Raw genomic sequence first — 14,648 nt, 5'->3', positions numbered from 1 at the left:
ACATTCATGATTGATCATTCATAACTCGTTATTCTGTTCGGCCACAAGAAGACAAGAAATTAGTTAACAATACTGTTTAAAACCTTTCTCTGGATATTGCTACTGCAAGAGCATATCTAAAATGTAGAAAAATGTCTTCTATAACATATTGATTTAAAGTTTTAGAGCCTCAAGTGCATCCATTTACGACGAACTTTAGGAAGAAAAATTATTTTCTAATGATCACATTTTTAAGGCATCCATGTGTATTTTGACATTAAGCACTAATGAAAATATAACTATTACCATAATATCAAATGTTACAATTCTTCTTTTGTAATATTTTTCATAGTAACACTATTACAAAAAATTATATTTAGATTAGAAATTTAATATATATCAAATATTTAAAACAACATCCAATTTATTAATTATAACAAAGAGAGAGAAAAACCAACATACCTTTGGGATCTACTTTTAGCGGAAAAAACAATAAGTGCTCGTGTTGATAACCTGTTGTAAATTTGAGGAGCACAACAACGCACAACGAGAACACGAATATGGAGAAAATATAATATAATAAATAAATTAACAAAATATGAAATAAAAAATTTCTCAAAAATCTACACTTTCTTCAAATTTTATGGACTTTGCCTAATGTGTATATTTTTCAAAACCCACCAAATGTCACTATATTTGGCAAGTATAAGATGGATTGCATGGAAAACACTAATAATGCTTAATGTTGAGACATGTGACAACACTTCGAAAAATAGAAGCATGTGAACAGTAATCATGAGCATCTAATAGACATCAATTATCATAATATTTATAATAAATATGAGATAATAATGAATAAGAAATGAATACATCTTTGACTTAGGAGTAATTTGAGGCCACACGTAGAAGTTTGACTGTGAGGAGTGAGTCTGAGCATATGTTCCTCAAATTCAATTAATTAATAATAATAAAACAATATTAAATTAAATAATTAATAATTTTGATTTTGAAAAAAATTATTATGAAATCTTCAAAACGACCGAGTCAGTGGTCTTCACTCCCAACCGCGTCCCCTTCTTCATATGACCTTTACAATATTTTGACTCTCAAACAAAAACTCAAAAACTTCCTTTTTTATCAAATCCTCTTCTTCATCCTCATGAAATTTCTAATTCCAATTCCATTTCCATGGATTCTTTCCCTATTTGTTCCTTCGTTCTCTTAATTTTCCCCTGTTTTTTCCTCTCTGTTTCTTCTTTATCTACTGTTTCCATTTCTGAAACTGCAAATCAGACTCTGGTTTGCAGTTTGAATGCTCGATTCTCTTTGAATTGTTCCAGTTTTCCTTCTGGGATTCAAATTCCCTTCAATCCCAATGATTCTTATTCTGCGATCGTTGCCGGAGATGGGTTTTTTTGTGGATTGAGAAATTTTCCGACCACCTCCCAATCCATCGTCGTTTGTTGGAGATTCTCTGTAAATGGAACAAACATGGTGACTAAAAGGGTTTACAATGGCCCAAATTTGAAGGAACTTCGAGCTGGAAATTCCCACATTTGTGGAGTTGTTAACGCTACCAAACAGCTTGAATGTTGGCAATGGCGGCAATTTGATCGGAATTTCACTTTTGATTTCTCGTCCATCGCTGTCGGTAGCGATTTCATTTGTGGGCTCTCTAACGCCGGTGAGATTCGTTGCAATGGAAGTGTGAATTCCACCGTTGCAGGCGGCGGAGGCGGTAGGTACAAGGCGGTCGCCGCCGGGTTCCGGCATGTGTGTGGGATTAATTTGAGGAATGAATTGGAGTGTTGGAACATGGTGGCCGGAGATATTCCGGCAGGGGAGTTTAAAACGTTGGCTTTGGGGGATAATCGGAGTTGTGCTCTCCGGTTGAATGGGACGGCGGTTTGTTGGGGTGAAAAGAATTTTACCTTACCGGAGAGGTTAACAGGGGAGTTTTTTACTGCGATTGAAGCCAAGAAAAATGTGTTCTGTGGAATTTTGAGAAGAAATTTCTCATTACTCTGTTGGGGAAATGAAATTTTTGATCAAAATTTGTTCTCTGTTTTCGATTCTGTTTCACCTGGTCCTTGTAGATCCCAATGCCCATGTGGCCCATTGCCTAACACACAACAATATTGTACTCAACCAGCCATGATTTGCAACCCTTGTAAAGACAGAGCTCTTCTTCCTCCGCCGCCGCCGCCGCCGCCGCCGTCCCCTGCCGCGCCGCCGCAGATTTGTCATCATTCCTCCTGCCGACGGTGGAATGGCAGAATGGTGGCTTTACTTGTAGTGGGCTGTGTTGGGAGCTTGTCTTTAGTATTAAGTTGTTCATTTTTTGTGTACAAATATTGTAAAAACAGAGTTTCTCGTGTTCATGATTCTGGCCCAATGGAGGATCCTCTCGGAACCAGTGGCGGCGGAGATGGCGGTGACCGCCGTGAGACGGTGGCGGGTAGGCCGGGAAATGGGAAGAGGGTTTTGGAGAAGAGATTGAGCCATTTGATTAGCTTGGGAAATGGAGGACAATTGGGGAAATTGGAGGATTTTCCTCTATCAACTCTTGTTGAAGCTACAAATAATTTCTCTGAAGAACATAAAATTGGAAGTGGAAGCTTTGGATCTGTTTATAGAGCTGTGTTGAATGATGGTCGTGAAGTAGCCATTAAAAGAGCTGAATTTTCAGCCATTTCTTCATCAGCTTGGGGGACAAAGAGACAAGAAGACAAAGACAATGCTTTCCTTAATGAACTCGAATCCTTGTCTCGCATTAACCACAAGAACCTCGTACGTCTTCTTGGATTCTTTGATGACACTCATGAAAGAGTGTTGGTGTATGAATTCATGAGCAATGGCACTCTCCATAACCACCTCCACAACCTCCCATCCTCCCCACTTGCCGCTTCTTGGGCTTGCCGCATTGCTGTTGCGCTCGATGCCGCTAGAGGGATCCAGTACCTCCACGACTATCTCTCGCCGCCAATCATCCACCGTGACATCAAGTCCTCAAACATCCTCCTCGATGACAAATGGACGGCTAAGGTTTCTGATTTTGGACTCTCGCTGATGGGCCCAGATGACGGTGCGTCACATCTATCGTTACGTGCAGCAGGAACAGTAGGGTATATGGATCCAGAATATTACCGATTACAACAGTTGACGACGAAGAGTGATGTGTATAGTTTTGGAGTGGTCTTGTTAGAATTGTTATCGGGATGTAAAGCAATACATAAGAATGAGAATGGAGTGCCTAGGAATGTGGTGGATGTGATGGTGCCTTACATTGTGAGAGATGAGATTCATAGGGTACTGGATAGGAAAGTGCCACCACCAACGCCATTTGAGATAGAGGCAGTGAAATATGTGGGATATTTGGCGGCTGATTGTGTCATTACAGAAGGAAGACATAGACCTTCAATGACGGATATTGTAAATTGTTTGGAGAGGGCTTTGGCTGCTTGTTTGGCTCCTACAACTCTCTCTAGATCTTCAACTGAGTCATCAATGTAAAGCATTTCTTCAAATGAAATTAAATTCATTCAACATTCTTTCTTTCTTTCTTTTAGTTTCTTTTTAAAAATTCTTCAACGAAATTATATGATACTGATAAATTGAGATGATTTTGATTTATTCCATCGATTAACACCTCGTTTGGTAACTATTTTGTTTTTAGTTTTTAATTTTTATTTTTAAAAATTAAGTCTATGGACATTATTTCTACCTCAAAATTTTCTTCTTTGTTATCTACTTTTACCAGTAGTTTGAAAAAACCAAACCGAATTTTGAGAACTAAAAAAAAATAGTTTTCAAATAGTTGTTTTTGTTTATGAAATTTGTCTAAGAATCCAACCACTGTATTCAAGAAAGATGTAAATCATTGTAAGAAAAGTAGATGAAATAAACTTAATTTTCAAAACCAAAAACCAAATGACTATCAAACAAGAACTAAATTTTCCCAAATTTCAATTTCCATCCAGGAAACTTGTTCCAATATTCTTGGGGGAAAGTGAAAAGATAGAGTTATATTTCAAATTTGAAAATTTAATTTTAGTTTAATCATAAAGAATAAAAACATATTCAAAGTTTTGCAAACTTTTAATTTGAATTTGAAAACTACCAAACCTGGTGTGAACTGAACTGAGCCTTGGAGAACTGAAGAAATTTCAAATTAAATAGACAGGATTGAATTTTAAAATACTTGGGAAGCTATTAAAACTCAAATTTAAACTTTGGTAGATAGATCAGAATAAGAATTTCCAAAATCACTTTCTTAATAAAAAGGAAATCATCTTGAATTGTGTAATAAGATCCAAATTGGATTCTATTGAAAATTAAACTCGTTTTAAGAAGAAAAACAAATTCAAATTAAACTCCGACTCTTTTCATATCTCAAGCTTTGCCAAATGGGAGAGAGTTAAGAAAACTAATTTACACCTCTTCTTTATATAAACCCATGAATATAAACTAACTTTTTCAATCTTTATATGAACCCATGAAAATTTTATTGAAGATAAAATACAGAATTTGATTTTGAGCATAAATTGTCACCCAAAATTCACCTACAAAAAGATTGCAAAACTGAATAACTTGTAGGTACTTTAGGATTTACAAGAACATCAAAGGCTGTTACATGCAAAATGGCAACTATACAAATTGCAGAAGAGCTACAAAAAGAAGACAAAAAAGAAACAATACTCAAGTACATCCTGGGATTACACCTTTTTTTTTGTAGTCTACTCCAATCACAAGAAAAAAAAAGAAGAGGGAAAAGAACTTGCCACGTAGCAAAATGTGGTTGGACAATTAAGTAGGTTGCACAAAGATAGATGTTGCCTGAGATGCACCTAAATATTTTTTTCAAAAAGAAACAGGCATGTTTCTAGAAGCAGCCCCATGTTGATCAAACTTCCTCAACATCTCTCAAAGATTTTGTAAAGTTTCTCCAATGATGCAATCTGTGAAAGTCAATTATAGCACATTTAATAAATACATAGACCACCAAGTTTTCAAAGCAAGCAAAAGCACACATTAAATGAGGTTTATGGTCAACAAATGAAACACTTGGCAGGTGGTTATAACAAAAAGTCTCAAAAGGATGGTCAATTAAATCCTGATATCCATTTAATCTCTACAGGTATTATTAGATGTGTGATTGACTTTGGTTTTCTTATTTCCGCCATTGAAACTATTTTCAAATTTCAAGCATGAAAAACAACGTTTGTCAACAAATTCAATGAAAAGAAAAGTCCTAATTTTTGGAACTTCCGTTGAAGATTTCTTTGAAAGCACAATTTATTTTTTAGTCAAGTGAGGGTATAGAGATTGAATCTTCAACATCGAGTAACTGTTGATTTGCACTCACTTTAGCTAGCACAATTAAAGTTTCCAAACCATGAAAACTTGCCAACTACCAAGCGTATCAATTTCAAGATCATTGTGATACAGGCATCAATGTTTTTCAACTTAACCTACATGGGATTCCTAGACCTCTAAATAGTAGGCGGACATCCCTTCGGGGGCAGTTTAAAGAGGACTTACCCGAACGAAAGTACCATTTTCGGCCAGAGAACGTGGAGGCTTGAAGAACAGCTTCATTGATGGAAAGAGTACATGTTGTATCGACCATTCACGTTGAGCCCATATAGTTTCTGCCTCTGATAGTAGTCCATGGTCAATTTCGTTATCCATTCCCACCTCATCATCACCTGTTGTTGTAAACATAGTAGGCACTCACAACACAACTCAAGACTTGAGGAGAAGAAAATTTCTCTTACTCAAACAAGAACTTGTATTTTTTGTAAATGACTTCACTCTACTTGACTTAAGGTGTGTTTGAAATATATTTTTAAGTGTTTAATTTTAAAAATAAGTAATTTTGGAATACATTAGAATGTTTGGTAATCACTCAAAATAGTTTTTCAAATGCATCTTAATCAATTTTTATCAAAAGTGTTTAAATAAAAATGACTTTTTTGAAAAACACATTTTTTTCTTAAATCAATCCAAACGGGTCCTTACACATAACAAATCTTACACATTTATACTAGTAGGAAAATACATCAAAAGACATCAATATTAAATATCAATACATAACTTCACCAATACATGAAAATGTTGTACTTAGTGATTCATGTATCCAACTATTCGTGTATGTAATTAAATGTAACTCGTGTATTTGAAAATGTGTATAGATAAATTTTAACCAGTGTTTTTTAAAGCTCAAGGCGCAATAAAGCAGGATACTCTTATGGGGAAGCGCAAGACGCAAAAAAAAAAAGGTACAAGCTTTTTTTTTGTGAGGCATACTATATATAAGAGTACTACATTAAGAATACATAGTTGAAGCGGTGAAAAAAGAGACCCCTAAATACAAGAAATTTTGCATTTAGACTTAGTAAATTTGATTCATCTAGTTAATAATAAAGGAAAACCCCTAATTTTTTCTATTTTTTAATTAATTAAAAAAAAAAACCCTAAGGCACAAGGTTTTGAACCTTGAGGCTTCACAAAAGGCACCCGCCTGAGGCGCTTCTTATCTTGTGAGCCTCGCCTTTTTGAGGTGAGCACTAGACCTGTGCCTTGAGCCTAGGCGGGTTCCCAGAGGACTGATTTTAACACCAGTAAATGCATCCTAAATCATCATCAAAACTGTTTTGTATGCAGAAGGAAATAGCATTAGATAAGCGAAAGTACAGCACTATTGATCAGCAGGCGTTGAGCCTACAGAAATTTCACTTAAAAAACAGCCCCAATGCCCTGCAATCTGCATCCTTAGCTCGCGAGGAAGTCATGTTTAGGTGTTCCAAAGTAGCATCGTGATTTCAAACCACATTCGTGTTGAAACAAGTGAAGGAAAAGGCTTGATTTAATAGCCAGGAACATTGACCGTTTGCTAAAGAAATGCATTTTAAACTCGAATATCCAGGATGAGGAAGGTTAGGAAAAACAAGAGAGTCTAAAACAAGAGAGTCTAAGTGATACATACTGAATTGATAGTCAAACATGCTCAAAAAGGCAAACAAAAATAGAATATAAGTGCTTTCTGCTTGTAAACATGGAAGAGAAAAGTAGCACAAGCAAGACCCAAGCAAAAACTGTTCTCACAAACTCAACCTGCTAGTTGTTCAGGTGTGACCTTAGTAGGTCGAGGTCATTGATAGATCGACGAGGATTAAGAGAACCCATTGAAGCTCAGATTGTAAAATACGGAAGAGATTAGAATAAATAATAGTTTGTAACGTAGACATCAATCTCTAGAATAAAATAATATTGGAAAACAAATAATCAAGGTATCAATATTGGAAAAGCAGTTACCTATATTTTCATCTTCAGAATTCCCGAATGGTTTTATCCTTTTATAGAACTGCAAGCCGTCACCTGATGGATTGGGCAGCAAGGGAGGATGCATAGCATAGAAATTCCCGATGGCAGCTGAAATCGACTGGAGACAAATTTTCTCATCCTCCCAATCAATCTACAAATTATAAGTACAATGAGGTATATGGGATAAAAGCTAAAGCAGATAATTTGTTCCTCAAAGATGTATTGAATTGAGAATCATTGCTTGATTGGTTTTTGAATTCCAGAAAATGGACTGTTTGTTTCTAGAATTCTAGAGAAATGAGGATGTCTAAGGGCACGGACAACTTTGTTATAAACATATATTTGTATAATATACATTATTTTTATGCATTAAAATAACTGATTCTAAAACTTTGTTTCAGATTACCATGCACTTCGGTCAAAATGTCATAGATAGATTTATATTAACTTATCAATTTTCTAGATCATTTAGGCCCCGTTTGGAAACCATTTAGTTTTTGGCTTTTAGTTTTTAAAATTAAGCCTATAAACATCCCTACCACCTCTAAATTTCTTGCTTTATATCTACTTTTTACCAATATTTTCAAAAACCAAGTTGAATTTTAGAAGCTAAAAAAATATTTTTTAAAAACTTGTTTTTGTTTTTTAAAATTTAGCTAAGAATTCAACTTATTGGACTAAAGAAAGATGCAAACCATTATAAGAAAATGAGAGGAAATAGAAGCAAGTTTCAAAAACTAAAAATCAAAAATGAAATTGTTACCAAATGGAACCTTATTACTTAACAAAATAAACTCTATAGCTCAAAAATGCTTCTGCATTTATGTGTATTTCACTTCTACAAGGTTCATGAACAGTTCAGAACATGCAAAACAAATGTCGGACTCATATTCACCTTGCTCAACTGATGTATGACACATATCTATCATGCATGCTTTGCAAGTGTCCAGCATGCTACTTGGATAGAATTAGAAATATAATTAGGCATTAAGGATATAAAAAGAGTTAGTTCGGGAAGTTGAATATGGTGATTTGTTATAAGTAGAGTGAAAAATGATTGAGGTAAGCAATTTTTTTCTTATATGAGAAACTGATGGAGGTAAGCAATTGGGTTTAGTGAGGGGAGGTGCCAAGGACCAAATTTCTCTGATTCCTATCACACGCTTTAGCCCAAAAAGAAGATCAATGGAACTTTATCAAGGACCAAATCTCAAAATAGAAGCCAGCTACTTTAAACAATCTCTCTTATAGGCAGAAACTGCCAAAACTGGATTAAAACCTCTCTGTTGATACAATATTTAAGGGGTGTTTGGAGCGCCGAATTGAGTTATGAAATCTGGAGTTAATATGTTGGAGTTAGAAAGTCTGTGTTTAGAGTGTATAATTGTGAAAATGGAGTTCCTCAATAAATGCACAAAAGAGAGCAAGAAGGGAAGATAAAATTTCTTGATAAATGTGCAAACTTCAATAGTCAACACTACTGAAGTTAGCGGAGTTGGCTTATTTAACCCCGACTTATGAAGTCAATGGGCCAAACACCTTCTAAATGTCAAACCAAAAGCTTATCATGCACACCAGCCTGAAAGAAAACCCAACCAAATGTTCTGCAAGCACACTTCCATGTAAATGTCTCGACCATGTGCTCTCCAGGCTTTTTCTTTTTTAGGGATGAATTGGAGCGACGAATGGCTGGCCGAATCTCAGTGGATCGTGCTCTCCAGGTTTTTTGAAGACACAGCCAAAGTAAAGTTGAAAATCCCATCTTATGACCTAGAATTGATCTGAATAAAGTGATTTTTACCTCATAAATAATTCATTAATCATCTTTTCATAAACTTCGAGGGAAAATCCATCACAAGTTCTTCAAAGGAAAAGAAATGTCACTACCGTCATTAAAAAGTGCATCAGACCAAAATTCGTGCTGATCTAAACTACTAATATGATGTTAATGTTGTCATTAAGATCAGATCTTTCTTCCTCCAAAGTGGAGCTACTTTTTTCCATGATGACTAGATCAAACCAAAAGGCAAAGGGTCACGCACCTTTAAAATGGAAGCATTCCCAATAGCTTCATTTCACCTAAAAAGAAGAGTCTCTCTTTGAACTCTCAACCATCTTCTAGCCAAAATCCTCATTAGAGGCACTATTCAAATTGCTTCCTTTAATGTCGTTGGATAAGGGTCAATGGAAATACCTTTGCACGATCTTCTACTATAAACAATTGGAAAGGCCTGAATATAAAATTTTCCTGAATTGTTCTCCGGAAAATGAGATTTAAAGTTCTTCAAGCCAAACCTCCAATTTTTTCTTTATTATGCAAAGCAGCAGCATTAAATTCCATAACTAAGTGTTTTTAATGCACAATAAACCTATTAACGGGTACAAGACCGTCACCAATCGGGGAATTAATGTGCTTTTGGGTTCTTACAGTGTAAGCATGTAATTTCTTTTGTGTTGGGGGGAAATTTTGAAGTATAAGTTTGTACCAAGCGACCAATTTACAAATAGAAAATTAGTAAATTATTTAACCACATTTATCCCCAAATGAATGCTTAAAAAATTCCAAGCATCATAGACAAATGAATAGTTGAAACCATGACCAGAAGGATAAGGAAACAATGAATTTAGAACTTACATCATTAGCCAAAGAAAGCATAAACTCAGGAACACGGTCCATATCAGGTGTGTATTGATCGAGTACAACTGGAAGTTTAGCCAAATTCCCATTTCTGTCAATATGTATGCAGAAAAACTCCTCCAGCATCTCAGCTTTCAACTTGAGCAGTTTTGTACTCGTCTAAGAAGCAGTGGCAGTATTAGCTATATAAAACAAGAAGCTATAACGGAAGAAAACACTATTTTATGCCTTCAAAGGATATATCAGAGAGGAGACCACGTTACCTCAGCTACCTTCTCATTAAAATCATCATTCTCACACTCTGAATTCGCATTTTCCTCCTTCAGTGCCAAAATAAATAACTCGTACAGAGGGGCTGGGTTGCTTAATTGTATGGCATTAAAATGAGCAAATCGACGTAAAACTTGCTGGTACATGAGTTCTTTGCTACAAAATACAATGGAGAGAGAAAGTAAAAGGGTAGGTCACAAAACAAGCATATCAAAGCTATCAAACATCAAGCACCTTGTACATACATGGAGATACAGTGGCCAGTTTCCATATCTCATCTCCTCGTGGTTTATCCTTTTTTTTTCCTTTCTTTTTCTTTTCTTTTCTTTTCTTTTTTTTTTTTTTTACAGATTTATTACTGATGAAAATAAAAGAAGGAGAAAAGAACACACAACTAATTTACGTAGAAAACCCTAGGCCAGGGAGAAAAAACCACGATCAAAACTTATTATTAAGTTGTACAAAAATACAGAAAGACTGCTCAAATAAATAGACAGACAGGAAGCCCTAGGTCGATAAGAGAATTACAAATAAACCCCTAAGGCAAATCAATCCTTTTTCGACACTCCCCCTCAAGTTGGGGCGTGATCAGACCCAACTTGCTGATACAGTAATCAAAACTCTGTCTTAACAACCCCTTTGTAAGGACATCTACAATCTGCTAATTTGAAGGGATGTAGGGAATACATATGCTCCCATTGTCCAGTCTTTCTTCAATGAAATGTCTATCAATATCGACGTATTTGGTTCTATCGTGCTGGACCGGATTGTTGGTAATACTTATTGCTGCTTTATTGTCGCAGAACAATTTCATTGGAAGCTTACTATCTTGTCGAAGATCTGTTAATACTTTCTTCAACCAGATTTCTTCACATATCCCCAAACTCATGGCCCTGTACTCGGCTTCTGCATTACTCCTGGCAACCACTCCCTATTTCTTACTTCTCCAAGTGACCAGATTGTTCCAGACAAAAGTGCAATACTCAGACAGACTTTCTATCAACAGCAGATCTAGCCCAGTCCAAATTTGTATATGCTTCTATACCACATTTACTAGATTTCCTGAACAGAAGACCTTTACCAGGAGTGCGCTTTAGATACCGTAGGATGCGTTCAACGGCTATCATATGTTTCTCATAGGGAGCTTACATGAACTGACTAACAACACTCACGGCATACGATATATCAGGTCTCATGTGAGATAAATATATCAACTTCCCGACTAATCGTTGTTATCACTCTTTACTAACAGGGGCTCCATTATTAACATTACTCAGTTTGGAATTATACTCTGCAGGGGTGTCTACAGGTTTACACCCAGTCATTCCTGTTTCTTTGAGGAAATCTAGAGTATATTTTCGTTATGAGACAAAGATACCTTCTTTCGATCGAGCCACCTCCATCCCAAGGAAGTATCGCAATTTTCCCAGATCTTTAATTTCAAATTCTTCAGCCATCTTTGTTTTAAGTCTCATAATTTCATCAGTATCATCATCGGTCAGAACAATGTCATCTACATACACAATAAGTACTAAGGTCTTTCCTGAACTCGACTTTTTTGTAAACAACGTGTGGTCTGAGTGCCCCTGATCATACCCCTATGCTTTACAAATGTGGTGAATCTATCAAACCAAGCTCTTGGAGACTATTTCAACCCATACAGTGACTTCTTCAATCTACAAACCCGATGGTTAAACTGGTGTTCGAAGCCAGGTGGAGGGCTCATATAGACTTCTTCTTCGAGTTCTCCATTAAGAAACGCATTCTTCACATCCAATTAGTGCAAAGGCCAATCTTTATTAACAGTAACAGATAACAGTACCCGGATCGTATTGAGTTTGACCACAGGAGAGAATGTCTCAGAGTAATCAATACCAAAGGTCTGGTTAAAGCCTTTGGCTACCAGTCTCGCCTTGTATCTGTCAATCAAGCCATCAGATTTGTACTTGACAGTAAAACCCATTTACATCCAACCGTCTTGTGCCCCTCAGGAAGAGCAACCTGTTCCCATGTCCCATTTTTCTCTAGAACTCTCATTTCTTCTATAACTACAGCCTTCCACTCGGGAGTTTCCATGGCAACTTGTATATTATTTGGAACCATCACCGAATCTAAATTGGTAGTAAGAGCCTTGAACTCCGGAGATAGGTTACTATAGTCATGTAACTATGCATAGGGAACTTTGTACATGACCTAGTCCCTTTTCTCAAGGCAATTGGAAGATCGAGAGACACATCACGATTTTCCTCTATTCCAAGTTTCTTACTGCAACTAGCCATCTGATCTATGATCTTTCTTTAGAAGGACTTCCCACACAATCACCTTCCCTTCCACTATTCTCGTTTGCTGGAGTTATTTCCTCAGTGTTTGTCTTTTCCATCAGTTTCTCCATCCTCAATTCCCTCTATTTTCTCATCATTTGCATCAATTTCCTCTATTTTCTCATCATTTGCATCAATCTCTATATCTCTGTCCACTTTACAATTATTAGTCTCAACACAATCATCAATATCACAAACAGGGATATTCATACCTAGAACTGAGACCGAGTCAGACTCATGAACTGGAGCCGGAGAAGCGACAGGCGGCACTGTTTCCTTCCTGAGATTCTTCTTGTAGTAAGTTATCCAAGGGACTTGATTAGTGGGAAGAACGGGACTAGGGAGAACAGGGCTAGGATGTTCAGGTTCAGCCGACACCTCTAGGGGAATGGAGTACGTGGACCAGTTAGCCTCTTCACTAGGACTCTCCCCCTGAAGAGGACTAACGGGAAAGAAAGGCTGATCCTCGAGAAAGGTGACGTCCATAAACACAAAGTACTTTCGAGACGAGGGATGATAACACTTGTACCCACGTTGATGGAGAGGGTACCCAACAAAGACACATTTCTGGGCACGAGAAGTGAATTTCGTACTACTAGGACCAAGGGTATGGACAAAGACAACACATCCAAACACCCGCAGAGGTACGGCAGGAATTAAATGGGTGTTGGGATACGATTCTTTGAAAAAGTCGAGGGGAGTATGAAAGGATAAGACACGGGAAGGCATGTGGTTGATAAGGTGGGTTGCAGTGAGGATAGCATCGCCCCACAGATAGGAAGGAAGAGAGGTAGATATCATAGGGGAACGAGTGGCCTCTATTAGATGCCTATTTTTCCTCTCGGCTACTCCGTTTTGCTGGGGAGTATAGACACACGAGCTTTGATGGATAATTCCTTTAGATACCAAGAAGTCCCTAAACGAGTTATTAATGAATTCACACCCGCTGTCACTCCGTAAAATGGCAATTTTTGTGTTGAACTGGGTTTCTACGGTCGCATAAAATTGTTGGAAAACAGAGGACACCTCAGACTTATCGGTCAAAAGGAAGACCCAGGTCAGTCTGGTGTGATCGTCAATAAAGGTGACGAACCACCGTTTGCCTGTAGAGTTAGTGGTTGGTGAGGGACCCTAAACATCACTGTGGATAAAACTGAACAGTTTGGACGGCTTGTAAGGTTGAGAGTGAAACGAAACACGACTTTGTTTAGCCCGGATACACATATCGCACTGTAAGAATGATAAATTAATATTATGAAATATATGCGGAAAAAGATACTTCATATATTGAAAATTGGGATGTCCCAGACGGTAATGCCATAACATAAAATCGGTCTCAACAGTAGAGAAATTCAAAGAAATAAAACTAGTCCTATAACCATCCTTAAAGGAAGTTTCATCAGTCAGGAAATAGAGCCCCCCCTATCGTGCCGGGTAGTGCTAATCGTCGTTCCCGAGTTCAGATCCTGAAACAAAACAATGTCGGGTGAGAAAACAATTTGACAGTTCAAGTCCCTTGTAATTTTACTAACAGATAGTAAGTTATACGAAATTTTAGGAACATGCAGCACATCACGCAATATTAGACCCTCAAACGGAGAAAGATGTCCTTTCCCTGCGACAGGGGCAAAGGACCCATATGCGATTCTAATCTTTTCATTTCTGGCACTCGGGTGATATGATATAAAATGATCAGAAGACCCGGTCAGATGATCTATTGCTCCAGAGTCCACGATCCAGAGTCATTTACCATTAATGCTAATAAAACCAAAGGATTGAGTCGTATCTGAGTGCGCAATTGCACTGACCCCAATAGCACTTAAGTTACTCTGACCGTCAGCTTGAGGCGGAGTCGAGGTCTTGTCATTCGCTGAGTCGCTGACCAGAGCCCGTCCAGGACCAGCCTTGTCCTGTGACTGACGTCATTTGTAATTTGGAGGTTTTCCATATAGCTTCCAACACTGGTCTTTCGTGTGCCATGGTTTTTTGCAATGCTCACAGACAGGTGGAGGTTTCTTGTCGCTGTCAGATCTAGATGACTTGGTGGCAAAAGTAGTAGCCTTAGTAGATGTAACTATTGAAATATTCATGGCCCTAGACCTGTCTTCTTCGAG

General features: G+C 37.2%; 2 protein-coding genes across 3 annotated transcripts in view; one reads left to right on the top strand and one right to left on the bottom strand.

The window, feature by feature from the left end:
* Positions 1-1,051: 1,051 nt before the first annotated feature.
* LOC120075078 (serine/threonine-protein kinase-like protein CCR4) lies at positions 1,052-3,527 on the top strand. Its single transcript, XM_039028240.1, has one exon. The coding sequence runs from the start codon at positions 1,168-1,170 to the stop codon at positions 3,490-3,492; it is 2,325 nt and encodes a 774-aa protein (XP_038884168.1). The 5' UTR covers positions 1,052-1,167; the 3' UTR covers positions 3,493-3,527.
* A 1,025-nt stretch (positions 3,528-4,552) lies between these two features.
* Positions 4,553-14,648, bottom strand: part of LOC120075414 (DNA mismatch repair protein MLH1-like) — a 35,147-nt gene continuing 25,051 nt past the window's right edge. For both annotated transcript variants that reach the window (XM_039028794.1, XM_039028791.1), the window contains 5 exons: positions 10,207-10,369; positions 9,941-10,102; positions 7,297-7,456; positions 5,521-5,687; positions 4,553-4,937 (listed from right to left, as the gene is read on the bottom strand). In XM_039028794.1, the coding sequence (XP_038884722.1) occupies positions 4,893-4,937; positions 5,521-5,687; positions 7,297-7,456; positions 9,941-10,102; positions 10,207-10,369 (697 nt within the window). In that variant the 3' untranslated portion in view covers positions 4,553-4,892. The remainder of the gene's footprint in view (positions 4,938-5,520; positions 5,688-7,296; positions 7,457-9,940; positions 10,103-10,206; positions 10,370-14,648) is intronic.

The sequence above is a fragment of the Benincasa hispida genome, chromosome 4, assembly GCF_009727055.1.
Source record: "Benincasa hispida cultivar B227 chromosome 4, ASM972705v1, whole genome shotgun sequence".
Taxonomy (NCBI): Eukaryota; Viridiplantae; Streptophyta; class Magnoliopsida; order Cucurbitales; family Cucurbitaceae; genus Benincasa; species Benincasa hispida.
Note: the sequence above shows the minus strand (reverse complement) of the source record. Positions and strands in the feature narration are given on the sequence as shown.